General features: G+C 55.8%; 1 protein-coding gene across 1 annotated transcript in view; it reads left to right on the forward strand.

The window, feature by feature from the left end:
* Positions 1-25,176, forward strand: part of PTPRS (protein tyrosine phosphatase receptor type S) — a 109,891-nt gene extending 84,715 nt beyond the window's left edge. The window contains 19 exon segments of the mRNA XM_031947875.1: positions 149-242; positions 356-571; positions 1,627-1,784; positions 2,767-2,778; positions 2,829-2,890; positions 3,409-3,471; positions 15,378-15,475; positions 16,471-16,594; positions 17,612-17,787; positions 18,405-18,524; positions 19,038-19,192; positions 19,472-19,757; positions 20,103-20,140; positions 20,142-20,276; positions 20,468-20,594; positions 20,936-21,061; positions 22,393-22,547; positions 23,215-23,350; positions 23,952-25,176. Of these exon segments, the coding sequence (XP_031803735.1) occupies positions 149-242; positions 356-571; positions 1,627-1,784; positions 2,767-2,778; positions 2,829-2,890; positions 3,409-3,471; positions 15,378-15,475; positions 16,471-16,594; positions 17,612-17,787; positions 18,405-18,524; positions 19,038-19,192; positions 19,472-19,757; positions 20,103-20,140; positions 20,142-20,276; positions 20,468-20,594; positions 20,936-21,061; positions 22,393-22,547; positions 23,215-23,350; positions 23,952-24,020 (2,350 nt within the window). The 3' untranslated portion in view covers positions 24,021-25,176.
* The last annotated feature ends 329 nt before the right edge of the window (positions 25,177-25,505 follow it).

The raw sequence follows: 25,505 nt of genomic DNA on the forward strand, positions 1-25,505 counted from the left end.
CAACAGCACAATCCTCATCAGGAAGGCCCAGGCCCCCCAGGATACTCCCTGCATCTCACCCCCCACACCAGAAGTCAGGCGGCTCAGACCGAGGCTGGGACCCCCAGGCTCTCTCTGAGGGGGCCCTCACTGCTTCTCCCCACCCCAGGAGCTACTTCATTGTGGTGGTGCCCTTACGGAAGACTCGGGGGGGCCAGTTCCTGAATCCCCCAGCAAGCCCTGAGGACATGGACCTCGAAGAGGTGAGGGAGAACCCTTGGGGCAGGGTCTGGGGGTCCCGCAGGCAGGACTGGTGGGGCCTCTGGGAGAGGCAGCAGAAGCCTGGGAGTCAGCGCCTATTCACACTCCTCCCCAGCTGATCCAGGACATCTCACGGTTGCACCGGAGGAGCCTACGCCATTCCCGCCAGCTGGACTCCCCCAAGCCCTACATCGCTGCCCGCTTCTACTCCCTGCCCTCCCGCTTCGAACTGGGGGACCAGAGACATTACAGCGGTTTTGACAACAAAGGCCTCGAAGCCGGCCAGAGATACGTCTTCTTCGTCCTGGCGGTGCTGCAGAAGACAGAGCCCGTGAGCCTCCCCCGAGCTCACCCTCTCCCCTTCTTCTCCCCCTCCCTGCTCCCCGGTCCTCTTTCTGCGGTCAGAGAACTGTGGCCAAATCTGGCCTCAGACACTTCCTGGCCGTGTGACCTGACCTCTGTCTGCCTCCATTTACTCAGCTGTAAAATGGGGATAGTAACAGTACCCAACTCCCATGACTGTGGTGAGGATCAAGTGGGATAGTAATTGTCCCCTGGTGAAAGCTGAGGGAGTGTTGGCCACCATTATTAGGACTCTGCTTCTCCCTTTCCCCAGACGGCTCCTGGGGCCTGCTCTGTGGCTTGGGAAGGGCGTCAGTCGCGTTCTGCAGCCCGTGGGGGAAGAGCCCCCCAAGCCCTTCCCGAGTGACCCCACAGAATTTTCTGTCTTATCTATGGAGAGAATGCTTCAGGACTGTTCTTTCTGCCAGGAAAGCTCTGAGACTTGCCCTGAGAAATGCCCTGCGCCCACAGCTCCCTTTTTTTTTGGGGGGGGGGCCTTCCCTCATCTCCTCGTATTACTCCAGAGATAGAAGGGGAAAGACCACCACCTTCTGTTTGTACCAACCTTTCCCAGGGGCCTGGCCGTTATTAGACTAGCTTGAGAGAGCCTAGAAAAGCAGCTAAGGTGTAGTTGAAAGAGCACTGAGCTTGAAGTTGGTGAACCCTGGAGGCCAGGGTTCAAACCCCAGCTTAATTGGGAAACCAGATTAAGTTCCTGAAGCCTCAGAGTCTCCATCTGTAAAATGGGTGCATCTCTATATTCCTGGTCTTATTGTTGAAAAAAAAGAAACAAAGAAAGACTAACAGCCCCCTCAAAACGAGAACTACCATTATCTCCTTCACCCCCTTCTGAGGTCAGGGACTATAACCGTTTCACAGATGAGCAGACTGAGTGTCACAGGGAGGGGATTTGTCAAAGGGGTCCTGGTCCTGTCATTTTAGTGACCCCAGGGCCAAGAAGCCCTGGCAAGGAGGGGGGTGGAGGTGAAGAAGAGGGGAAGGGGGTGGGCAGGAAGGCCGACCTCTGCTGCTCTACTCCCGCAGACCTTCGCGGCCAGCCCTTTCTCCGACCCCATCCAGCTGGACAATCCTGACCCGCAGCCCATCATCGATGGGGAGGAGGGCCTCATCTGGGTCATCGGGCCCGTTCTGGCCGTAGTCTTCATCATCTGCATCGTCATCGCCATCCTGCTCTATAAGAAGTAAGTGCCCTCGCCCAGCTGCTCCCAGGAGGGCCCAGGAAGCCTCACCTTGGGCTCATTGGGTGACCAGGAAAACTGGGCCACGGGTTTCCTGTCTGCAAGTTGAGTGGGTCCCCCTGGACAATGCAGAACCACTTCCAGTTCCAAAAGGCAGACTTGGCAGGGAAGAAGGAAGCCGAGGCCCTGCCTTTAGAGGGCGTCCAGACGGCAGCAGGGCTGACCCTCCCGGGAAGGCTCCTGCTCGGAGACTGAGGAGAGCACGGGGCCAGCGGGGCTGAGGGCCGTCTCTGTGCCGGAGGCCAGGGAAGCGGGAGCCCCGGGGCCTTGTCCTGCCGAGAGGGACAAGGATTTCCCTCCTTGGCCTCACGGTCAGGACCAGGGACAGCAGGATGGGGATGGGAGTTAGCTCCCGGGAGGAAGGAGCCCCTAGCCCCCGCGGGGCAGACGTGGAAGCCCCGGGCCCCTCTCAGGCAGAGGCTGGCTGACCCATTTAGGGGAGGTGTGAGGGTGAAGATTCCGGCGGGCCCTGGGCTCCGGCCCCTGAGGGCTCAGGCAGCCCCAAGTCCTGCTGACTCCAAGAGACGAAAAAGGCGGCCGGCCTGGGGCTCCCCAGTGTGGTTTGGGAATAAGGTCGCAAGCAGGAAGAGTGTGTGGAGGCCGAGACCCCCGATGAGAGGGTCACTGTGGGAGGTATCCAGCAGAGGGAGCCATCTCTGCGCGCTGGCCAATAAATCCTGGGGGACCCCCGGGGGGCCGGGCCCGGCCTCGGGGTAGGAGTGTGATTGTAGCCCTTAGGGGAGCGCAGGACTCATGTCAGGAGGGCCCGTCTGGGGCGGGGCCAATTGGAGGGACGGCCGTTTGCCCCGGGGTCTTCCTGCGCGGGGTCTTCCTGCGCGGCCTCTGTCCTCTGCCATCCCGCCTGCCCCTCCCCTCTCTTCCTAACCATGTCTCTTTTCCCTCTACTTGCTGCTGCTTGGAAAAGCAAACCCGATAGGTAAGCGCCGGACCCCGCTTCCGCCCTGCGACCTCCTTTCTGTATCCCAGACAAGGGGAGCGCTCCGGGGGGAACAGCCGGGAGGGGGGTGGATGTGGTCTGCTGCCCCCTGGTGGGCCGCCATTCTTGGCGTCCCCTGGGGTTTGGGGCGCACTGGGAGCCGGCCGACTGTCCCCTCCTTCCCGGCCTGGTCAGCCCCTCAGAACGTGCCCCGCGGCAGGAAAGGAAGCCCGAGCTGGGCCGGAGGCCTGGCTTCCGTCCCCGGGGTAACGGGATCGGCGGCGGCGGCCCTCCCTAATCCTGGCTTCCATGACCCCCCCCCAAGTTTTCCCACCTGTACATCAGGGATAACGATTGCAACGTCTCAGGGAGGGAGGGGGACTGGACTCTACGGCCAGGCCTTATTGTGCTGATGCGCCCGGCCCCAGCCGCACGGAATGCTGGGGCGGAGACGCCATTCCCGGCCGCGGAGACGCCATTCCGGGCCGCGCAGGCGCCACAGGCCTGAATGTGCGCGCCCTCCCGATGAGGGGGCCACGTGGCTGCCACGCGGACAGCCGCTCACGACGTCTCGTTTCCCTGTCCCTGAAGCAAAGCGCAGGGACTGAGCACCAAATGCCCTGTAACAAGCCGACTGGCCCTCCCATCCCAAGGACCCGGTGGAGATGAGACGCATCAACTTCCAGACACCAGGTAGCCCAGGGCCCCTCGCGCACCCTCCCCTTCTGCGGGGGGACCCCCCCCCCCCGAACAGCGCCGCGGGGGGCCGGGAGGAGGCGGCCCGCTTTCCTTGCAGTCACCCCGGGCGTTTCTTCGGTTGCTCGCTGAGAGTTCTGTGGGGCGCTGGGCCCCGAGGACACGCCTTTTCCGGCACCAGTGACCTCCACCTAGGACAGGCTTTGCCCTGCTGAGCTGATTTTTTGGTCCTTTTTTCTCTAACGAACACATGTCACAGGCTGCCCCGGGCCACAACTAAAGGTCCTTGACAAGGGGTGAATTAGGGTCTCTCCTCCTCTGTTCCCAGCCTTAGGTTTGCTATTGAGGGCGCATCTCGTTGTGATTTTTGGTGCGCAGCCCCTAACGAGGTGCAGCCAATAGGAAGGCTCAGATTGTGAAGGGGCGTTTCCCAAGGACTGATGTCACGCAGTCGCCTGGGCGTGGCCCCGTCCGCACGGGGCGTCATCTTTTTACGCAGGCGCACTCCTCTCGGGTGCCCGCGGGGCACGTGCCCCCATCCGGGAGCACTGGGGGCTCTTGGGCGCTCAGTCGTGGGGTCTGTGCCGCGCAGGGTGGGGCAGTCTCGTCTCCGGCTGTCTGCTCTTGTGTAGCGATGTCCCATGCTCGCTCTGTCCCGTCCCTGTCTCCCGTTTCTGTCCTGAGGGGGCCGGCCGGCGGGTTCCCCGGAAGCGCTGCGAGGGGCGGAAGTTTCAGCTCTCCTTCCGGGCCCCTTCCCTTCTCCCTAAGTCTCTGGTGCACGGGGGAGGACCCCCACCCCCCTTTAAAAAAGAAAAGAAAAGAAACAAAACAGGGAGCGAGCCTGCCCACCTGGGACCGGCTGGGGCAAAGGAGGCGCCTGTCAGGTGGCGGAGAATCAAGTCATGGTGGTTCACATTCACCACTGACCGCCGGGGGGCGCCCCCGGGGCCGCGTCAGGGTCATGACTAGAGACACTTAGCAAGGGCCCCGCCCCGCGGCCCGAGGCTCCGGGCTCAGGAGACGGGGAACGGGAACGGCCACAGCCTCAGAGCCCGAGGTCCTGGCTGGGTCAGCGGCGCCCTGCGCCGGAAACGGCCCCAGGCCGCTTCCCGGGCCCGACCTGGCGGAGAGAAGGAAGGGCTCGAAGCCCGTCTAGAAAAAGGGCCTTCGTGGGGTGGGAAGGGCAAGGCCAGGCGGCTGGGGGGGGAGGGGCAGCCGGGGGCGGTCCCTCGGGAGGCCTGTTCCCCGGGGCCTGGACCCTCGCTGGTCTTCAGCCATTGCATCGCGTTCCCATGGGGCTCTCGGGCCTCTCCCCCTTCCCTTAGGGGAGCCGAGGCGGGGCGGGGGGGCTGCCATCAGCACCAAGGCCGACTTCGCCTTACCGCTTACATTTCTGTTGCTGTTTTTCTTTTGTTTGATTAGCATGACATTAAAATGGGGGGAGAGAGGGGCAGAGACAGAGACCAAAGGGCAGGGACGGGAGGGAGGCGGGACAAAGGGGTCCCTCCTCTTTTTTTCTGTTTACTGTTTCTCGATTCTTCACCCCCTCAGTGACCCCGAGTTTCACTTTGAAAGTTAGTTCCTGTGTCTTTCTGTTCCCGTGGGGGTCATTTTTTTTCTGTTGGTTTTTTTTGGTTACTCCTCCCACTTCTGTTGGCTTCTTCCCTTTCTGTTCGTCCTGCACTCGCTCCCTATCCTGCAGGCCCTGCATCTCATCCCCCCCCCCCCCACGACCCCCACCCCAAGGCAGCCTCCTGGTTTGGGGAGGCACAGGGCTGGGAGGACCCAGGCTCGGTCCTGGGACATTGGGGGCCTTTTCTCTCCCCCTCTCTCTGTCTCTCTCTTTTCCTCCCTCCTTCTGTCTCTCTCTCTCTCTCTGTATCTTTCTCCTTTCCTTCTCCTTTTCCTCCTTGTCTTTCTTTGTTTCTCCTCTATGTGTGTCTCTGTCTCTGTATCTCTCTCTGTTTCCCTGTCTGTCTGTATCTTTGTCTCTTTCTTTGCCTCCCTGTCCCTCTCCCATTCCCTATCACATTCTCTTCCCCCCCCCCTCTCTCTCATTGTCTCTCTTTTCCCTTTCCTTTCCTCATCTTCCTCCCCCCCCTCTCTCTCTGTCTCTATCTCTGTCCCTTTCCCTTCCCCCCTCTTCCCCTGCCTCCCTCCCTCTCTCTGTGTGTCTGTCTCTCCCTCTCCCTGACCCCCTTTTCTGTCTGTCTCTTTGATTGTCTCTCATGTTCTGTTTTTTCCGCTCTGTCTCTATCTCCCTCTCTCCCTGTCCCTTTCCCCCCTCTTCTTCCTCCCTTCTTCCCTTTTCCTTCTTTTTTTTTCTCTCTCTCTCTCTCTCTCTCTCTTTTTTTTTTTTTTTTTTTTTAATTAGTTGATAGAATTTGTACATTACCCTTTCCCTTTTTCTTTTCCCCCTGCTTTTTCCTCTTTTTTCTTTTGGTTTTTTTTTTTCCCCCTTTTTTTCTTTTTTTTTTAGGGTTTTTTTTTATTTATTTATTTTTTTTTTTTTTTTAGGTTTAAAGAAGGTGGGCCCCTCAAGTTTGTTTTTAAATAAATTTGTTTTGGTGTCCTGTTTGTGTACTTTTTACTTAACATGGGTATGGCTGTTGTGTCGTGAAATAATTCAAATTGTCTGATGGTCTTAAGCTATTTAAATAGGGATAGGGAGGGGCATGGAACTATATGTGTGACTATGTTTATGTGTGTGGATTGTCTGGGGGCCTACATGGCAAGTTTTTTAAGTTAAATTGGGTTAAGTGACTTAGGGTCACACAGCTAAATTTAATTCTGACAAGTTTGAACAGTCCTCTGACTCCAGAGCTGGTGCTTTCCCCATTGCATCACCCAGCTGCTCCCCAAGAACAGGTGTATAGCATTGGTGCAGCACATGTGGGGTAGCTATGTGAGTGGATCTTTGGAAGCACGTGCTGAAGCTGTACTCAAATAGCTATTAGGATATTGCAAGATTATGGGAGACGTGTAAACGTACCTTTATGAGGAGAGGTGTCTATGTTTGTGTGCACATATATTATGGTGTGAATGTGTTTATTATGTATATAATAGGAGCAAGGAAATGTGATAAAAATATTTATGAGGATTTACATAGGGTTATAAATATGTGTGTATAGTTACCAAATAAACACTTATTAGACACCTACATTGTACCAAGCTCTATGCTAGGTATTGGGGATGTAAAATAAAACAGCCCCTACCCTGAGGGTACATACATTCTAATGGAGGAATAAACATCATACAAGATAGGGAATGATGTCCAAAAAAAGAGCAGTCCATCAGAAAGCATCAAACACCTGCTGTGTTCCAGGCACTGTGCTCAGTGTTTGACAGATACCTTATTTGATCCGCAGAGAACGGACTGGAGTAGGGAAGAGACTTAAGGTGGGGAGGCCAGTCAGGAGGCTGTTGCAATAATCTGGGGGGAAGGTGATGAGGGTCTGAATTAAGGTGGAGTCTCTGTGACTAGAGATGGGGGTTGGGTCAGAAAGAAGGAGTGGAAGAAGAAAAGAACAAGATTTGGTCACTGACCAGATGTGCAGCATGAGGTCATGAGTAACGGGTCATGGGAGGAAAGAATGGCACTGCCTTCAGCAGAAATGAAACAGAGTGCCAGATGAGACACAGCTGAGGAGGAAAACAGACACTCTTGGAGCCAGCAGCCAGAGAGCATGGAAGCCTTGGAGCAGGCCACGTGGCTGTGGATGGTAGAATGAGGAAGCGTTAGCCTTGCAGATAGATCCATGAACACGAGACATGACAGCATAAAGGGGGAAGGGGAAGGCCTGAGATGGAGGGATTATTTGGAGCCTGATGGAGGATGGACTTTGATTCCAGGCTAAAAGTTTGCCTTTGACTCTGGCAGTAATGGGGAATGAGAGATATGGGCAAGAGTGAACTTTAGGAAGACAAGGTTGGCAGCTGTGGGAGGATGGTTTGGAAAAGGGGGAGAAGGGTGTCAGGGAGGCCAGTGAAGAGGCTGGTGCTTTAGTCCGGATGAGCAGCAATGAGGATGTGAACTATGAGCCAGCCCCGGGAATGCAGTGAAAGGAATCGGTACCATGAGTGTTGAACAACAGGGCTTGGCAAGTCGGCCCTCCTTGGGGTCAAGGGCCCAAGTGACTGGAAGGACCGTAGCAGAGCCTCAGCCAGAAGAGGGAAGGGGGTAGCTATGAGTGCAGTTTTGAACGGAGAATCATGTTGGATTTGAAGTGTCAGGAGCCATCCAGGTGTGTCCCACAGGTGAGGGTTGTGGGAATCCACAAGAGAGATTGTAGAATATAGATTTGGGAATCATCTGTGCTTTGGGAATTATAGAACAAAAAAAGGTGTAGAAGGAAAAGAATAGAGGGCCCAAAAGACCGCTGATCTTATTCAGGAACAGGGCTCTGTAGAGAGTTTGTGTGTGTGTGTGTGTGTGTGTGTGTGTGTGTGTGTAAACAAACACATATACACAGATGTATGTGTGAGGTGTAGATTTGTGGTGTGCACTTATGAGTGTGGGTATATGTATGTGTGCATGCATATGTACACAGACAGCTATACATATGGGAATGTATAGTGATGCATATAGTGTGTGTATATATAAACAAACATAAATTATTTTATGTGTGGGAGTTTATATTTGTAATATATACATATCTATATTTCTGAACATACATATATCTACAAATATGTGTGCTTATGATATGTATGCATGTGTAAATTTCTATATATACACATGGATGGGGTATGTGTTTGTGGTGTGTGTACATGGGAGCTTTTCTATATGTATATGTTTGTTATATTGCCTGTGTGTGATTCTGTATGTACATATACCCATATATATGTGTTTGTGCTGTGTGCCTGTGTGCATTTCTGTATACTTTTACACACATATTATGGGTGCATTTGTTTGTGACATATACATAAATGCACAATTATATATACATATATGTATGGAAGTATATATTTGTGAATGACTGTCCATGTACATGAGACTAGGAGCATAAGAGTAATATATGGGACATCTTTACATATGGGAAAATGAATGTGAATGAAAAACCATTTGTTAGTATTAATAATAATAGCTAGCATTTATATAATACCTACCATGTGCCATGCACTGTGCTAAGTGCTTTACAACTGTTACCTCTCTCTTTTAATTTTTTGTTTTTGGGGCGGAGTAATTAGGGTTAAGTGGCTTGCCTCAGGTCACAGCTAATAAGGGTCTGAAGCCAGATTTGAGCTCAGGTCCTCTGCTCTATCCACTAGGTCACCTAGCTGCCCTCTGTTATCTCTTTGGATACAACAGCCTTGGTAGGTGATAGGATTGTTCCCATTTTACAGTTGAGGAAACAGAGGTTAAGTGATTTGTCCAACTTCACACAGCTTGTAGATGAGGCTGTGTTTATTTAGCAGTGTGTTAAGTACTCATCATGCTTTGTACCAGATGCCGAGGATATGAATGGAAACCTGAGGCAGTTCCCTCAAAAAGAAAGTCAGATTCTGATGGCTAGAGATCATATGCAAGGAAGAGATGGCCAGCGAGGGACGCTTGAATTAAGCAAATCACCAAGAGGATGGTGAAGATAGTGATTACCGTGGCCTGACCAGCAACAGTGGGGCTGTCGGTTTGAGGAGGATTCCAGACTGGGGTAGAAAGAAGCTTGGGGAGCAGATGGCAGGGGAATGTCCCAGATGGGATAGGTTTCTGATCTGGGATATGATGTAAGGGGGTGAGTGGGTGTGTGTGACAGAGAGAAAAAGAGAGACAGAGACAGAGAAAGACAGAGAGGGAAACAGACAGAGAGAAAGGGAGAGAGAGAGAGAGAGAGCACGCCTCTATGTGGCTGTGTGTGGAGGAAATCACTTGCTTTCTTAATGCTATAAAATCTTTGAGAATGATGTCCCCACATTTAGCATATCCTAATGTAAATATGAGGGAACAAACAGGATTTCAGACAATCCTCCACAACAACCACATTTCTATAGTTGCACAATCGACTGAAAGTGAGATGCAGAGAAGCAAAATCCAATTGTATCTATTGGTTGTTGGTTTAAAAAAAAATTCAAGAAAGCAGAAATCATCCTTAAAGAATCTCCTCCAACAAGGTGCTCACAGTCGGATGGGAAAAGTGGAAGAGGCCTTGAGGCAGATGGGACTTGATGTTAGGAGAAACTTCCTAGCATTTGGTGAAAAGTTAGGTGAGCTTCATCATCATGGTTCCCCCTTACTGGAGACCTTCAAATAAATGCAGGTTCATTCTTCTTGAGGTGAAGGGGGCAATTATAAAGGCCAGTGGTCTTTGGATCCAGTTTGAACCAGAAGCCCTCTGGGCTCTCTTCTGTGACTGTCTGGTCCTGTCCATCAGTGGGCTTGGATCCTGGACCTGGTACAGGTGGAAAAGGGGGAGATAGAGCAGGATCCCGAGGAAGGTTGTGGGGGGCTTCCAGCCTTCCCACACCGCCCAGGATATGCATGCAAGAGGCAACCCAAGAGAGATCTCAAGGAGCTGGACCAGAAAAGGACTGGTCATTGCCTGAGAACAAGGAATAATGAGCCACGGCTCAGGTGTAGCAAGTTAGCCCCAGAGTATTAGGAAACCTAGAGGAAGACCTGATGTTCTACCAAATTCAGGGTGGAGGATTCAGGGCGGGAACGTGAACAAAAATCCTGTAGCATGAACAGGCTTAGGTAGGCCCTGGTGTGTGCTGGAAGAAGTGCCCACACTGGTGAAGACCCATCAGCCAAGGCAAGGCCTGGGCAGGAAAATGTCCTCCACCAAGCCAAGGTGCCTCCTGTAGAACGAAAGGGTCTTGGTTGTTTGGGGCTCTGAGCAGCTTGGTGAATGACCCACAGTCACACAACCAGGGTGTTCCAGACGCAAAGTCCCCCAACTCAAAGGCTAGTCCACTAAGCCAGCTGCTTTGTATTCCTGTCCTCTCTCTTTATCTCCATCTCTGTCTCTGTCACACATACACATATACGCACACTCATACATACACATACACATTCCTTCCCTGTCCCTCTCCCATTCCCTATCACATTCTCTTCCCCCCCCTTCCCTCCCTCCCTCCCTCCCTCCTTCCCTCTCTCTCTCCTTTTTTGTTCGTACTTCCTCCCCTCTTTCCCCCTCCCTCCTTTTCTTCCTCCCATCCCTCTGAACTCTGGCATCAGTGACCCTCCCTAAAATCATCCTGTGATAAAAGCTATTCACACACATCTGCAGCCACACATTCACATAAATTTGGACTCAAACTTCACTAAACCACTGCTCTCCTACATGAGCTATTGCTCACTTTAGCTCCTTGAAGGCAGGAACTATCTGGATCCTGTCTTTGCACCCCAGCCTCAGCGAATACATGGCACTAGGAGGCCTCTAAAGAATGACTGTTGAATTGAATTGCTTTAGGACAATTGGGGTTGAATGATTTGTATGAAGTCATGGAGCAAGGCGTTATTCCTCCCCCTCAACCCCCCACACAATGCTGAGCTTGAGCTCCTCCCTCTCTGCTCCAGAGACTGAGCCCACCAGGAAACCATGAGGTTCCCACCCACCACCTACACAACTCTGTGGGAGAAGACCTGGGCTCAGCCTGGCCCTCTCTGAATTCCTCTGGAAGTCAGGCCCTAAAGGCCCCTTCCCTTCTAAGTCCCAGTGTTCCTCATTGATTCCTCCACAAGCCTTCTAGCCGTGATGTGCTGGTGGGCCTCTGGGCACCCTTCTTCTTCTAGAAAGGCTTCTGCCAAGGCAGACGATGCCGTGAGGAAGGGCCGACCACAGCCACTGCCTCCCAGTCTGAGACACTTTCTCTGTCTTGGGAGTCTGTGTGTCCCCAGGCCTCCAGCCCAGCACAAGGCCCCTCCTGGCCCCCACTTGCCAGGGGCTGCACCAGGACAGCAACCTCACTGAGAGGTCTGGGTTGTAGGCCTCAATATGCACGTCCATCCCAGTGGATGCTTAGCCCCTTTTTGGACTTTAGAACTTTAGAAACAGCATTTTCACTGTGACCCGGCCTCTCAAAAACGAAGGTGTCCTTAAGGTGGCAGCCAGGACCCTCACAGCCCCAAATCTCCTAGTCCGTAAGGGTCCTGTAGAGAGTCAGAAAGATCTGAGTTCCATTCTGGTCTCAGATGCTAGCTGTGGGGCCCTGGGCAAGCTACTTAACATCTGATTGCCTCAGTTTTCTCCAGTGGAGAATGGGATTAATAACAGCCCCTACCTGTCAGGATTGTTGTGAGAATCAAATCAAGTGCTTAGCACAGTGCCTGGCACATAGTAGGCACTTAATAATAATAATAATAATAATAGCAATAACAATAATAATAATGTGCTCATTCCCTTCCCCTTCTCTTTCCCTACCTCTTACCACTCCCCTAATCCAGCAAGAGCTTCCTGGGAAAGAATGGGCAACATGGGAGGCAGAGGGTCAGACAACATCCCCTGTGGGAAAATCAGGCATTACAAACCAGAGCATTGTGGAAGGGCGATTCCCTTTCCTGGAGGATGAGTCATTGTACAGCATTACCCAGAGAAACCGAGGGGCCAGGGAGCCAGGGGCTCGTCCCAGCCCTGCCCCTGCCTCTAGGCCACTGGCCAAGTCACTTCAAGTCTCTAGGCCTCGGCCTCCTCATGAGAAAGTGGTGGTGGTCCCTGGGGCCCTTCCAGGTCTGTATCTCTGACCCTGTGGTCTTGAAGTTCACTTATACAAACGTGGTGCCGCCTCCTCTTCCACAACAGCGATGTCTGCCTCCATTGCCCTGCCTGGGCTCCCAAAGCCTGTGCCAGCATGAGCCGGAGCTTGGGCAGCTTCTCTGGGAGAAATAGAAAGCGCCTTCCTTCTAGTCAGGACCCGAATTCAAATTCTGGCTCTTCACTTGATGTGTGACCTTGGTCAAAGATCTTAACCCCCGGGCCTCGTGTTCCTCCTCTGTAAAATGAAGGCGTTAGACCAGAGGCCCCTGAGGTCTTCCCGGCTCCCAGTCCGTACTCTGTTCGATGCATGAACCAAGAACAGCCATGTAAAGAGAATTCATTCTGTCCTTCAAGGACCAGCCTACCCCGCTAAGCGTGGAGAGGCTTTTTCCTGCCTAGGGATTCATTTTCTTCTGTCCATCACATTTCGTGAAATCATTGGTTAAAGGGATGGACCTCAGCATTGTTGCAGCAGGCATTCACTCTGGGAGAAAGCTGAGCCTCTGGGGGGGCCAAGTATGGCAATGCTCTCCCGCTTATTTCCTGGGTGACCTTGGACAGAGAAGTCACAACCCTGGACTCTTGAGTGTCCCCATCTGTAAAATGGGCTGGGGGGAGGCCCTAGGTCTGCAAGTTCATGAGCCTACAACCCCATTTATAAAACCTCTTGGGCTTGGGCAAGAATCGGCGTCTCCACTTTACAGGTCAGGCAGTGAGGTGCAAAGAGTGTGCTGGCTCACCTGTGCTCACACATCCAGCGAGTGTCTGAGCTGGAATCCCAGGCTAGGCTCTTCTCCTTGACTCCAAGCCTTGTGCTTGTGCCAGTGCAGTACAGCTGCCTCCCTCGGGTTCCTGAGGCCACCAGTTCTCTCCCTCTCCACAGTCAGGCCTCTTCCTCTACCAGAGTGGACAGGTGTGGGAACCACCACTGGCCACCTCTTAAGTGGGGGAGTGGGGTAATTCTGCCTTCCCTGGTCAGAAGGAGTGAAGGTAGACTAACCATGTCTTACACAGACACACACACACACATGCACACACACGCACACACGCTTTGCGTTCCTAGAATCACCTTCGTCTCTCCCCCAAACAATCACATGCCTTCTCCCAAAAGAGGGATCTGTCTTTCCCCCTAACGATGGCTCTTCAGGAAAATAGAGATCAATGGTCAAAAGAGAAGGAAGTATCATCCTAAAATAGGAATTGATCTTCCCCCAAGTGGATCGATGTTTCCAACAAATTAGATTAAGCTTCCAAAAACAGGAATTGAGCCACAGAGGGGAGGAGGGGAATGAATCTTTTAAAGCAGAGGTTGACAGCCTACCTCAATCCTTGATGCCTTGGAGTCCCTCACGGGGCCCCAAGAGCTTGAAGACAAGTCCTTTATCTTGTCTCCCAAGATCCCTGGGTGCAGCCAGACCTCCATCTGTCCCTCATAGAGAATATTCTCACCACCTAGCATCATGTCTTCCTATCTGTGTCACTTCCCTTCTCTCTCAACCTCAATTTCTTCATCTGCACTAGATCATCCATCCCTAAGGGGCCTTTCCAGTTCTAAGTTATACGATGCTGTGACCTCAGAGTAAGGGTTGGAGGTTGAGAGGAGCAGCCTCTGTACTTATAGCCATTTGAGTAATGGGAGGAATGGGGGGGGGGTGGTAGGTGATGAGTAGCACTATGCCCTTACATTAACATATGTTAACCTTTTCAAAGCATTTTCCCATCTCTTCAGCTTATTCCCATTAGATAGTGGGCAGATGATATTACTTCCATTTTACCCGTGAGGAAACTGAGGCCCAAAGATCCAAGGTCACACAACAAAGCAGGGACAGAGCTAGGTCTGTCCAAGGCTCTCTTGCCTCCTAGTCTAGGAAGTCATTGTTCCCCTTTGGGGGACCCCAGGTTGATGAGGAGGGCTTTGGTTATATGTCTATGCCCACCCCACCCCGCTGTCTGCCTCATTATCCCCTAAGGGCAGGAGTGAAGGGGAGAAGGAAGGGTGTGCACTGTAAAACTAGAGAGCAGCGCTTGCTTTGCCCCACTCTGTTCAGCTGATCACGCTCCCACCACCTCTTGCTTCACCATGACACATTCTCGGGCTCGAAATTTTCAGCAGTCATCCTCATCCCCTGCCCCACCCCTGGTAGGTCCTGAAGGTGGTGGGAGTGAGCCATGGCCCAAAGAGCAGACAGGGCGTCCTGCAAGGACCCTAGGGGGGGAGGTGACATGCATGGTAATGCATCTCCAAGATGCTCAGAACCGGTTCTGGACCCACTAGCAGAGATCGTGGAGGGGTTATATTGAGTCATCCACACACTCCCAAGGGAAACCCCAGCATTACCGAGGCAGCTGGCCAAGGTCAGGGCTATAAGGCTCCAACTAGAATCAGGCAGCAGCATTGAGCAGACTGACTACAGGAGGACAACACGGCTAAACCCAAGGGACCTTTCCCAAACCTCTACAAGTTGGAATCTTGAGTTTTAGCCTTCCCAGGTTCATGCTGATGAGACTCTTAAAGATACTTATTCTCTAGTCCTTGCAAGCCTGGCCAGAGTTTTGTAAGAACCAAACATGTCCCATGAAAGCTGTTCACTGCTGGCTTCAGCTATGGTCATCCAGGCCCTGAGGGAAGGGACAAAACTAAGGATGGATCTTCTGACATTCTTCATCCACCTGGTGGATGGACTTTGCGAGGGGCCCGCCAGCCCCAGTCCCTGGGCCAGGCAGGGAGGACCCCGAGGATGACAGAACCAGCGTCCCCAGAGAACTCCCACCTTGCCCAGCTGCATGTCCATCTCCATCTGTGTGCCCCCAGACTCCCATCCCTCTGCAGCAGCTGGGTATGTGGGGGCCAGCTCCTTCCCCTCCACACTTTGTCTAGAAGATCTTAGGAACCAAGTACCGTCAACTGTCTCTTCCCTCCCTCCCTGCCTTCTCCTGATCACCCCTATTCTGGGGCCCTGGTGGGCAGAGGAGACCACCTCTCTTCCCCCGACCTTCCCCTCCCAGGACATGAATTTCGAGCCCTGCCTGCCTTCTCTCTTCTAACCGCCGCCTTCCATTGCAGAACTCACATTGTAGAGCCTCCCCTCACCCCTCATCGTCCCCACTTCATACATCACTTGGGCCGGGCTGGGGGCTGCCCCGGCCCCCCCACAGGCCGTGACCATGCTCCTTCCCCGCCCCCACCTGGCGGGTCTGCTCTCCCCCCAGGTATGCTCAGCCACCCGCCAATCCCTATCACCGAGATGGCTGAGCACACTGAGCACCTCAAAGCAAACGACAACCTGAAGTTATCTCAGGAGTATGAGGTAAGTGGCTTTAGGGCTCCCCACCCCCCTCTCGGGGGTCCTCACTGAGCCATCCTAGCTTGGTGGGGAGAGCATGGGATTTGGAGTTGATGCTGGATCTCTGCTCTTCTGCCGCTCACACAAGGCTGAGCTTGTCACTTAGACTGACTGTAAAAGGAGGCCATTGGAGATGACCTTCTCTTGGAATAAAGTGGGCCAGGGCAGTGCCAGAACCCAGCTAAATGCAGAGAGCACAGGGGGCGGTTGGGAGAACCTCTCCAGGAGGAGTCTCCTCAGCTGGGCACTGTATTGTGCCCGGAGTAAAGGTAGGCACAGCAGAGGCAAGGGCCTGAGTCCTGGCAGTGTAGGACAATGGGAAGTGCCCTTGCTGGGGCTGAAACCCAGATCTCTCATTGACTGGCCATATGGCCTCGGCTGATCCCTAAGGCATCCTTGTTTAAATGAAGGGCTTGGGGCAGCTAAGTCTAGCCAAGCTATTTCAATCTGATTCTCTCACATGGCACAGGTGGCTAGAACAAGGACCACCCTTTGACTCCTTTCTCCTAACACCCCCCAACTCTGCTGCCTCTAGCAGCCTTGCCAGAGGAGGCTGACTCAGCAATAGTGGCCTGACAGCCTTGTATTTGACCCCCTTCTCATCTTCCTTTTTCTTTGCTCTGTCCAATCTGTCTTCCTCCTTTACCTCTCTTTCTTTCTCTTCCCTTTTGCTCCTTTTGTCTCTTCCTCTCCTCATCTTGTCTCTTGTCCCCTCTTCTTTCCTTCTCCCCTCCCTTTTTCTTCTCTTTATCCCTCTTTCACTCATTTCCCTCATTCTTTACCCTTTCTTCCTCCTCTTTTGCCTCTTTTTATTTTGTCCCTTCTATTTCTCTCCCCATTCTCCTCTCTTATTTTTCCCCCACTTTTGTCTCTCTTCTCTCCTCTCCTTACCCATCTCTCTTTCCTTCCCCACTCTTCTGGATCTCCCTTTCTTCCTCTGTCTTTTTCTTGTCCTACAGTCTATTGACCCTGGACAGCAGTTCACATGGGAACATTCTAACTTGGAGGTGAATAAACCGAAGAATCGTTACGCCAATGTCATAGCCTACGACCACTCGCGGGTCATCCTTCTTCCCATGGAAGGTAAGAGTCCCTCTGAGCTGCCTGGGAGACACACTGGGCAGGGATTCGCACCCCTACTTCCCAGGTAGGAAAGCTGAGGCCAAGAGAGAAAATGTCTGTCCCTGAGTACTGGCCGAATCAGGGCTGGAACTCGGCCCCCAGCCCCCAATGAACTCTTTTCACCATAGTGTATAATCAGGCCTCAGTCACACTTCTGTCCAGCGAGAGCTGTGAGGGTGAGGTTTAATCAACTCTCCACAAACCAGAATTCCTCTAAAAATAAAAGAAAGATGGACAAGAGAGGAAAAGCAGCTACCCAGGTGGTGGAAGTCGTCTGGTTTCTGGGCCTTTTGTGCCCCACCCTAACCATTTCCCAGTCAAATGGGCTACTTTAAGAGGTAGTGAGTGCCCCATCACTGGAAGTCTTCAAGCAGAGCCTGGATGAGGGCGTGTCTGCTCAGGTATGGGCTAGGCTAGTCCATGCCTTAGGGCTCTGTCCCAGCTCCATGATCTGTGGCTCTCCTTGGGTGAGTTTTGTGGGCAGAACTACCACCACGGAGCTGAGAGGGAAAAGAGGCAGCATGACAGGCCCCACTCTTAGGAGGCAAGAGGAGAAATGCTTCAGTCCCCGCCTGCCTGTTCCCTGAAACCATCCCTGAGGGACAGACCATGCCCAGGACCATCCTTGTTCCTGTAGTTGGGCAGGGATTCAGGAAAGAGAGAAATCCCCCCCATCCAGCACGAGCAGGAATGAGGACTGCCCACCTTCAGCCTGAGAAGTCCCAAAAAGTCACCAAGCAGGAGCTGTCCTGCCCGCCCCCCACCATTCTCTCCCTCTGCAGATGGCCTCTCGTGGTCCTGGGCACATGTGGGGAGAGGGTTGCCCAGAGCCAAGGGTCTGCCCAGGCTCCCCAGAGACAGCCCTAGTTTTGTCCTGCTGAAGAATGGCCCGAGCCTCAGCCCCAAGGGAGGGCCTGGGTGCTTCCATCCCCCTGCCCAGAGGTGTCCCTCAGAACGCCTTCCCTCTCTCCAACGCAGGCATCGTGGGCAGCGATTACATCAACGCCAACTACATAGACGGCTACCGAAAGCAAAATGCGTACATCGCCACGCAGGGGCCGCTGCCCGAGACCTTCGGCGACTTCTGGCGCATGGTGTGGGAGCAGCGCTCAGCCACCGTCGTCATGATGACCAAGCTGGAGGAGAAGTCACGGGTAAGGGGGCAGGCAACGAGCCCCGGGATCTCCTCCTCTCCTCCCTGGCCAGAATCACCGGGGCCACACCTGGAACCCGCTCCCCTCCCTCAGCCCAGCCCTGCCGGCCAGCCGAGCACTGCCCTAATAGGCCAGGGAGAGAGGCCAGAAATGAAACTGTGCTGCCCTTAAGGGGCTTCCCTTCCTGCCCACCCCCCACTCCCACTGCACACAGGACCTAGGGGCTGCAAAAGGGCATGGAACGAAGGGCACGTAATATGTAAAAGGTCGGGGGCAAGAAGGGCCATGTGGGAAGCAGGCACATGTGGGAAGTTCATGGGTTGTAGAGACCTGGATTTGAGTCCCGCCACGCCAGGCCTGCCAGCCATCACCTCCACTCCCCGAATCTGTTTCCTCATCATCTCCTCCCAGAAGTGCAGGGGCTGGGCAGAGCAGCAGCCTAGAAGGCCCCTGGCGGGGTCAGCGCTGCTCCGGCCCAAGCAGCCCTGGCCCAAGCAGCCCCGTCCCAGCCAGGCCCGCCCCCCCTGGGGCTGCTTGGCTGCTTCCCATGATGGGAAGGGGCCACAGCTGCTTAGCTTCGACTCTGATCCCGGCTTCCCTCCCACTCCCTCCCCCAGATCAAATGTGACCAGTACTGGCCTGGCCGGGGCACCGAGACCTACGGGGTGATCCAGGTCACGCTGCTGGACACAATCGAGCTGGCCACGTTCTGCGTCCGGACCTTCTCCCTGCACAAGGTGCCGCTTCCTGCCTGGAGGAGTGAGCCAGGCCTGGGGCTCTGGGGCCAGGAAGGGTGGCCTTGGGAGACAGGGACTCGTAAGAGTTGGAGGGAGCGTCGGGCTTGGGAACCTCGAGGTTCTGCAGGACCCTGGGCCCTGGCCTCGGCAGCCAGCCCCCTCCTCTGCAGGCCTGTGTCCCATGAGTGCAGGCTCCCCCTGGGTTTGTGGGGGACACCAGCCCCCTGTTGGGGAGGAGAAGGCAGCTGTCCAGCTCGGGGACGAGGGAGTTCTGAAGGTTTGGTAGCTTCACCACAGGAGGCACCAAAGACAGGATGGGGTTGGAAGGATAGGGGATGGGGGAGCTTAGGCCAAGAGATGGAGCAGCTGGGACTTTCTCTCGGGGCGCAGGAAGCCGCCGGGGTTTCAGAGCAGGCAGTGGGGGGGCCAGAGCCTCCCACACTATACAGGTGCCTTAGGAGAGGGGACAGTCTGGGGACCATCCGCCCACCAGCCTGCCCCATGTCCCCCCAGAACGGCTCCAGCGAGAAGCGGGAAGTGCGCCAGTTCCAGTTCACAGCGTGGCCGGATCACGGCGTCCCTGAGTACCCGACGCCCTTCCTGGCTTTCTTGAGAAGGGTGAAGACCTGCAACCCTCCAGATGCGGGCCCCATTGTGGTGCACTGCAGGTACGGGCTCTCCCGGCCTCTGTGGTCCTGGCACTGGACCCTGCCCTGGCCACCTTGGACTTAATGGGCATTGTTAGGACCAACTGCTGACACATCGTGGGACCCTGCCCCTTCAGGCCCCCCTGCCCTGAGATAGGGCACCACCCCAGAAACCGGCAGGGGCTTGGGGAACCAGGCCCCCCAGCACGGCCCTTCCCTCCTCCCTGAAGGAGCATGGGCCTTGGCGGGGGGTCAGAGCCCGCTGGGCCCAGCCCGTCCGACCGCTCTCCCTCCCCACAGCGCGGGCGTGGGCCGGACGGGCTGCTTCATCGTGATAGACGCCATGCTGGAGCGCATCAAGCCCGAGAAGACTGTGGACATCTATGGGCACGTGACCCTCATGCGCTCACAGCGAAACTACATGGTCCAGACCGAGGACCAGTACAGCTTCATCCACGATGCCCTTCTGGAGGCCGTTGCCTGTGGCAACACTGAGGTGCCCGCCCGCAACCTCTACTCTTACATCCAGAAGCTGGCCCAGGTGGAGACGGGCGAGCACGTCACGGGCATGGAGCTGGAGTTCAAGGTGAGGGATGGGGCAGGGGCTCCCAGCCTGGAGCAGGCAGACAACTGGGGGTCAGTGGGGGGTGGGGCAAGGAGATCCTCCGTTCGTTGGCCCACTGCTCCCTGGCTGCCCAAGCCCACACTGGGCCCTTTCCTCCTCTGGGCCTTGGGCACCCCTCAGAGAGAAGAGCCGGCGAGGCCGCGGCACCCCACCCAGCCTGGGCCTGACCCCTCCCTCCCACCCCCAGAACCAGGCTCAGGATTCAGAGAGAACCTGGAGGGAAGAGCAGGGATTCCGGGAGGGTGGGGCCAGGGCAGGAAAGGGGCACACGGGACTGACAGCACCCTCCCCTCTGCCCACTCCCAGAGGCTCGCCAACTCCAAAGCCCACACCTCGCGCTTCATCCAACCTTCCCTGCAACAAGTTCAAGAACCGCCTGGTGAACATCATGCCCTATGAGAGCACGCGCGTCTGCCTGCAGCCCATCCGCGGCGTGGAGGGCTCCGATTATATCAATGCCAGCTTCATTGACGGCTACCGGTGCGCGGGGGTCCCTGTCTGCCCTGCCCCACCCCCTGTGGGGGGTCCCGTCCCCAGCCCTCGGCCCTGCGGGCCCTGGGCCCCCGGCCTGAGTCCCACCTCTCAGCTCTCATCTGTCCAAGGAGGGAGTCGGGCTCAGGGGTCGGCGTCGTGGTAAACCCCCGGCCCCTGTGACCCTCTCTTGCTCACAGGCAGCAGAAGGCCTACATCGCCACGCAGGGGCCGCTGGCCGAGACCACCGAGGACTTCTGGCGAATGCTGTGGGAGAACAACTCCACCATTGTGGTGATGCTAACCAAGCTGCGCGAGATGGGCCGGGTAAGTGGGTCTGGCTGCCCCCCTCCCCCCAGGGCTTCCCTCCCCCAGCTTAGCCTTGCTGACAGCCACCCCCCGATAGAAAGGGGGTTCCTCCGAGACTTGGGGAGCCTCTGTAAGGCCTCCGGCAGCACCGCCCCCAGAACTCCCGAGGGAAGGGGCAAGAGTGTAGGGAGGCTGCAGACCCAAGTTTGGAGTGAGGGGTGGGGACTGCTCAAGGGCGCTCAGTCTGTTAGCCTGGCTCTGGCCTCAGGGAGTGGGGACGAGACAGAGGCTGGCCTCCCCCCAGGCCCTCCCCCCAAACACTGGCCAGCCTGACAGACTGCCCGCTCTCCTTGCACCAGGAGAAGTGTCACCAGTACTGGCCGGCAGAACGGTCGGCTCGCTACCAGTACTTTGTGGTGGACCCCATGGCCGAGTACAACATGCCCCAGTACATCCTGCGCGAGTTCAAGGTCACTGACGCCCGGGTAAGTACGAGGCTGGGCCCAGAGCCGGGGCAGGGGGGATGGACGCCCAGAGCTCTCCCCCTCCCCCCAGCACAGCTGAGGTCTGGCCTCCCAAAGGGCCCCTGGAGCATGATGCCGGGCCCAGAGAAACCGGGAGGGGAGGCCACGGAGGAGGGGGGACCACAGCAAGGATGGCGGCCTGGAAGCCAGAGGCCCTCCCTGCTGTTCACTGTCTCGGCTCCCTTTTCTGAGCCCTATTTTCCTCATCTGCAAAATGGGGGGAAGTGGACTAGAAAATCACTGTGGTCCCTCTTAGCTCTAAGAGCAAGGTCCTACAAGTTGTTGTTGGGGGAAAAAGCAAATGGTGAAGACAATAAAGGGGGAAGGAGAAAAGCATTTATGTACCACTTACTGTGTGCCAGAGACGGACACATACAATCTCATTTGATACTCACAAAACCCCTAGGGGGTAGATGCTGGAATTCTCCCCATTTTACAGTTGAGGAGAATGAGGCAGACTGAGGTCAAGTCCAGGATCCCACGGTTAGGAAGGCTCTGAGGCCAGACTTGAACTTGCCAACTCCAGGGCTGTGATCTGTGCACCCTGCCACCTAGTGGCCAAGAGCCCAACAGCAGACATGAGAAAGGCAGCCTGGGCAGGTCCACTCCTGGGAGAAGGGCCCCTGGAAAGTGGGCCCACTTAGAGAGGGGGAGGGGCCCCCAGTCCAGTCTGCTCATGGTAGATGAAGGCATGATGGGCTGGAATGGATGAAAGAGCATTTATTAAGCACCCACTGTATGCCAGGCACTGCAGGCACAGAAGGAGACTAGGCAGTCCCTGCCTCCAGGGAGCTTAACATTCTAATGGCTGAAAACAGCTCCAAGTTGGAGAATGGGGTGGGGAGGTAGGACACGGAGCTCCAGGAGAGCTCCTCTCTCAGAGGGTAGGGGTCCCAGCTGGCTAAGAGCAATGATGGTGAATGATGGTGATGCTGGAGTAATGGGGGGGTGGATGTTTGGCACTGGAGGGGGATGGGAAGGACTCCTCCCTCTCCCTGCCCCCTCCTCCAGCCCCTCTTGTCCCTGCCCCGCAGGCCGGCTCCTCCCACACTGCTCGACCTTACCTTTCCCTCCTGTCCTCTGGCCCTTCCTGCTGTGGAGAGTCCCTGCCCCTTAGCCTGGATCAGGTTGCTCAGAGGGCTCCACCTCCCCTCCCCCCCACAGTGTGAGCCCTGCATGGGCAGGGCCTTTGGTTGCTAACTTGTGAGTCTCCAGCAGCTCTGGGAGAGCCCGACACGGAGAGAGTGTGGTCTCCCAGCCGGGCACTGACCACTGGACCTTCTCCTCCCCAGGACGGCCAGTCCCGGACGGTCCGCCAGTTCCAGTTCACAGACTGGCCAGAACAAGGCGTGCCAAAGTCGGGCGAGGGCTTCATCGACTTCATTGGCCAAGTGCACAAAACCAAGGAGCAGTTTGGCCAGGACGGGCCCATCTCTGTCCACTGCAGGTAGAGATTGGGGCCAGGGCCGGACTCACTGGACTCTGAGCTGAGTGTGGCTGGGCAAAGGCACTGCTTGAGGCTGGGCTGATGGAAGGAGATGCCCCCTTCCCCTTCACTCCATCCAAGGTCACGTGCCCCCTCCCCACCTCCCGGCTTCCCTCCCCCCTCCTCTGTCCCTGGCCTCTCCCTGGCCCCCTCCCAGCTTTGTCCCTCAGCTTTTGGGAGACCTTCCCAGAGCCCTGTGTGAAAGGGTGTGAAAGGTGTGTCTGATGGATTCCAATCTGGATTCCAATCTTTGCTCCCCATCTTTGCTCCCCCTGCCCCCGAGTCGCCCTCTCCCACTCTGGGCCCAACAAGGGGCAGTATTGGACGATATCCGGGGCCTTGAACTTGAATGGCAAAAATTAGCCCTCATCCGTCTTTCACTAACCTTACGGAAACCTAGCATTTATTCCTGCTGGGAGCATGGGGATCACCCCCAGATAGTCATCGTGCCTATGCCCCCTCACCTCCCTGTCCCCTGCAGGGGCCGGGGGCTTCGGGACCGTAGTGGGAGTGTGTCCTTGCCACCTGCAGGACCCCGGCGTGGCCCCTTGGGGTCCCCAGGTGACCCAAGGGAGATGGGGAGGGCCCTTCCCCCTCTGACCCTGTGCTCTTCTCCCATGGTCTGTAGCGCTGGCGTGGGCAGGACTGGGGTCTTCATCACGCTCAGCATCGTGCTGGAGAGGATGCGCTACGAGGGAGTGGTGGACATTTTCCAGACCGTGAAGATGCTGCGGACACAGCGGCCGGCCATGGTGCAGACAGAGGTGAGGGCCGCCGGACCGGGACTTGGGCATCTCTGGCCATCTTCAGCCCAGGGGGCCTGGAGAGGCCGTACTGGGCACAGAGGGAACCTCCTGTGTTCCTGGCCCAGTGCCAAGGGCTTGTGACCTGCCCTCAGTGGGCGCTGGGCACTGAGGGCGACAGTGAGGAGCCGGAGGCAGATGCAAGTGAAATGACTGGCTGGGATCTCCCAGATGGTTACACAGGGTTTCCAGGCCCAGTTGCCCGTCCCTGCTGGGCCCCATGTTTCACATTTCAGGGGCACATGGCAGCCCTTTTCCCCATCTGCTGCTGCTCTGTGGCTGCCTCTGTTTCATCCCATGCACCTGCTGCCCTGTGCCCCCACTCCCTCTGTACCCCCTGCACCCCCCATGCCCAGTGTTCTCCCAGGAGCTCCTGGAGCTTCAGTTACCTCAGCTGTAAAATCAGCCCAGGGAGATGTAGGGACCAGCGCCCACAGAGTTGGGACTCACACCCAGGCCCCCTCCCTGACTCCTTCCTCCCAGAGCAGCACGGCTTTTCTCTGGCCTCCTTGGGTGGGAGAGGGCCATGTGGCCGCTGCTGACCCTCCGTTCCCTGCTTTAGGACGAGTACCAGTTCTGCTACCAGGCCGCTCTGGAGTACCTTGGAAGCTTCGACCACTATGCAACATAAAAAGCCATCCCTCCCCCCTGCCGGCTCCACAGACCCCGGACGTCACAGACGCTCCTCCTTCCTCCCAGTGGAAGGGGCCTCGGACCCATCACCACAAACCGAACCCAACAAGTACCTTTTCATTTGGAGGCCGCAGCAGGGAGCGTGGGGGAGGGGTGGGCCGGGGCTGCCCTGTGGGACCTCACTTTGGGCCGCCACGGCATGAACTCGAGGAACATGAGCCAGGGCTGGTCTGCGCAGGGGGTTCGATACCTCAAGTTGGCTCTGGCCCCCAGGTCACCTTGCCCCTCCCCAGCCCCCCACTCTGGGGAAGGGCATAGTTGCTTGGGTCCCATCCTTAAGAGTTTGGTTTCTTTGTTAATCCAGTTGGCCATTTTTAGGGGAAGCCACCCCCCCACACCTCCCACTCCCCACCATCCACACACACAGAGCCCCCAGCCGCAGCCCTGAGCCAATGACCGCAGTGAGGAGACACCTCCAGTGCCCGGTGCTGGGGGAGGGACAGAGAGTCACCGGATGGTCTCTGCCCAGAATGGGGAAGGAAGGCTGCCCAAGGGTCCCCCCAACCAGGACCCAGTTGGGGGGCCAAGGGCTCCTTGGGGTGCTGGGGCCAGATCACCTTTTGAATACTTGGAACATTCCTTATTTCTTTTTTGATTCCAAAAAATGTTACTTCTGCAAAGATGGAGAAAAAGACAAAGGGGGATGGCGCAGCTGAGCAACTGACTTTCTTGCCTGTTGGATTTTGGGGAGGGGGATGGGGGGCCAGGCTCGTTGGGCCCACCCCTCCCCATATCTGGCAAACCCTCTCCTCCCCGCCCCCACCGCGGGCTCAGGGGAGAGCTGGCCACAGACTCACGGCTTCAGACTGGAAGGAACCTTGGGACCCAGCCTTTGCAGGCGAGGAAACGGAGGGTGGGCCGCCCTGTCTTAGCCAGGTTCGGGTCTGAGCCCCGAAGTCTGCGCAGGCCCCCCCACGCCGCTCTGCTCCCCCTGGGGCCGCCAGGAGGCCTCAGAATGCCGGCCCTCGGCCTCCGGCCCACCGGAAAGAGCGGAGCCTCAGCCCTGCGCTGTGAGCGGCTTTCTTCAAAGTATCGATGTAACTGTAACCAGTGACATTACCGTTTTTTTTTAAATAGTGTATTTTTTCCTTTTTTAAAAAAAAAAACTGACAGAATATGAGTCAATGAATTTAAAAGAAAATTTGCTTATTCATATTACGTTCAAAGACAGTCTATTTTTTCACGGTAGAAACGTTCTGTGTCCTGGCTGTGATCATATACGAGATTACGTGCGAATTGCTACTTCTACATACGCTTTTCTACCATTGGAAAGGTTCGACCGCTCATGTAAGAACGAACTGTCCTTGCTTTGTTTTTAAATCCTATCTCAGACATATCAGGCATGGCTCCAGGTGGGGCTGAGGAAGGCTGACAGCCCCAGCCCCCTGACCAAGCGCCTCCCACAGAAACCAGGCACTCGTGG

This window comes from Sarcophilus harrisii, chromosome 1 (genome assembly GCF_902635505.1).
Source record: "Sarcophilus harrisii chromosome 1, mSarHar1.11, whole genome shotgun sequence".
In the NCBI taxonomy this organism is placed as follows: Eukaryota; Metazoa; Chordata; class Mammalia; order Dasyuromorphia; family Dasyuridae; genus Sarcophilus; species Sarcophilus harrisii.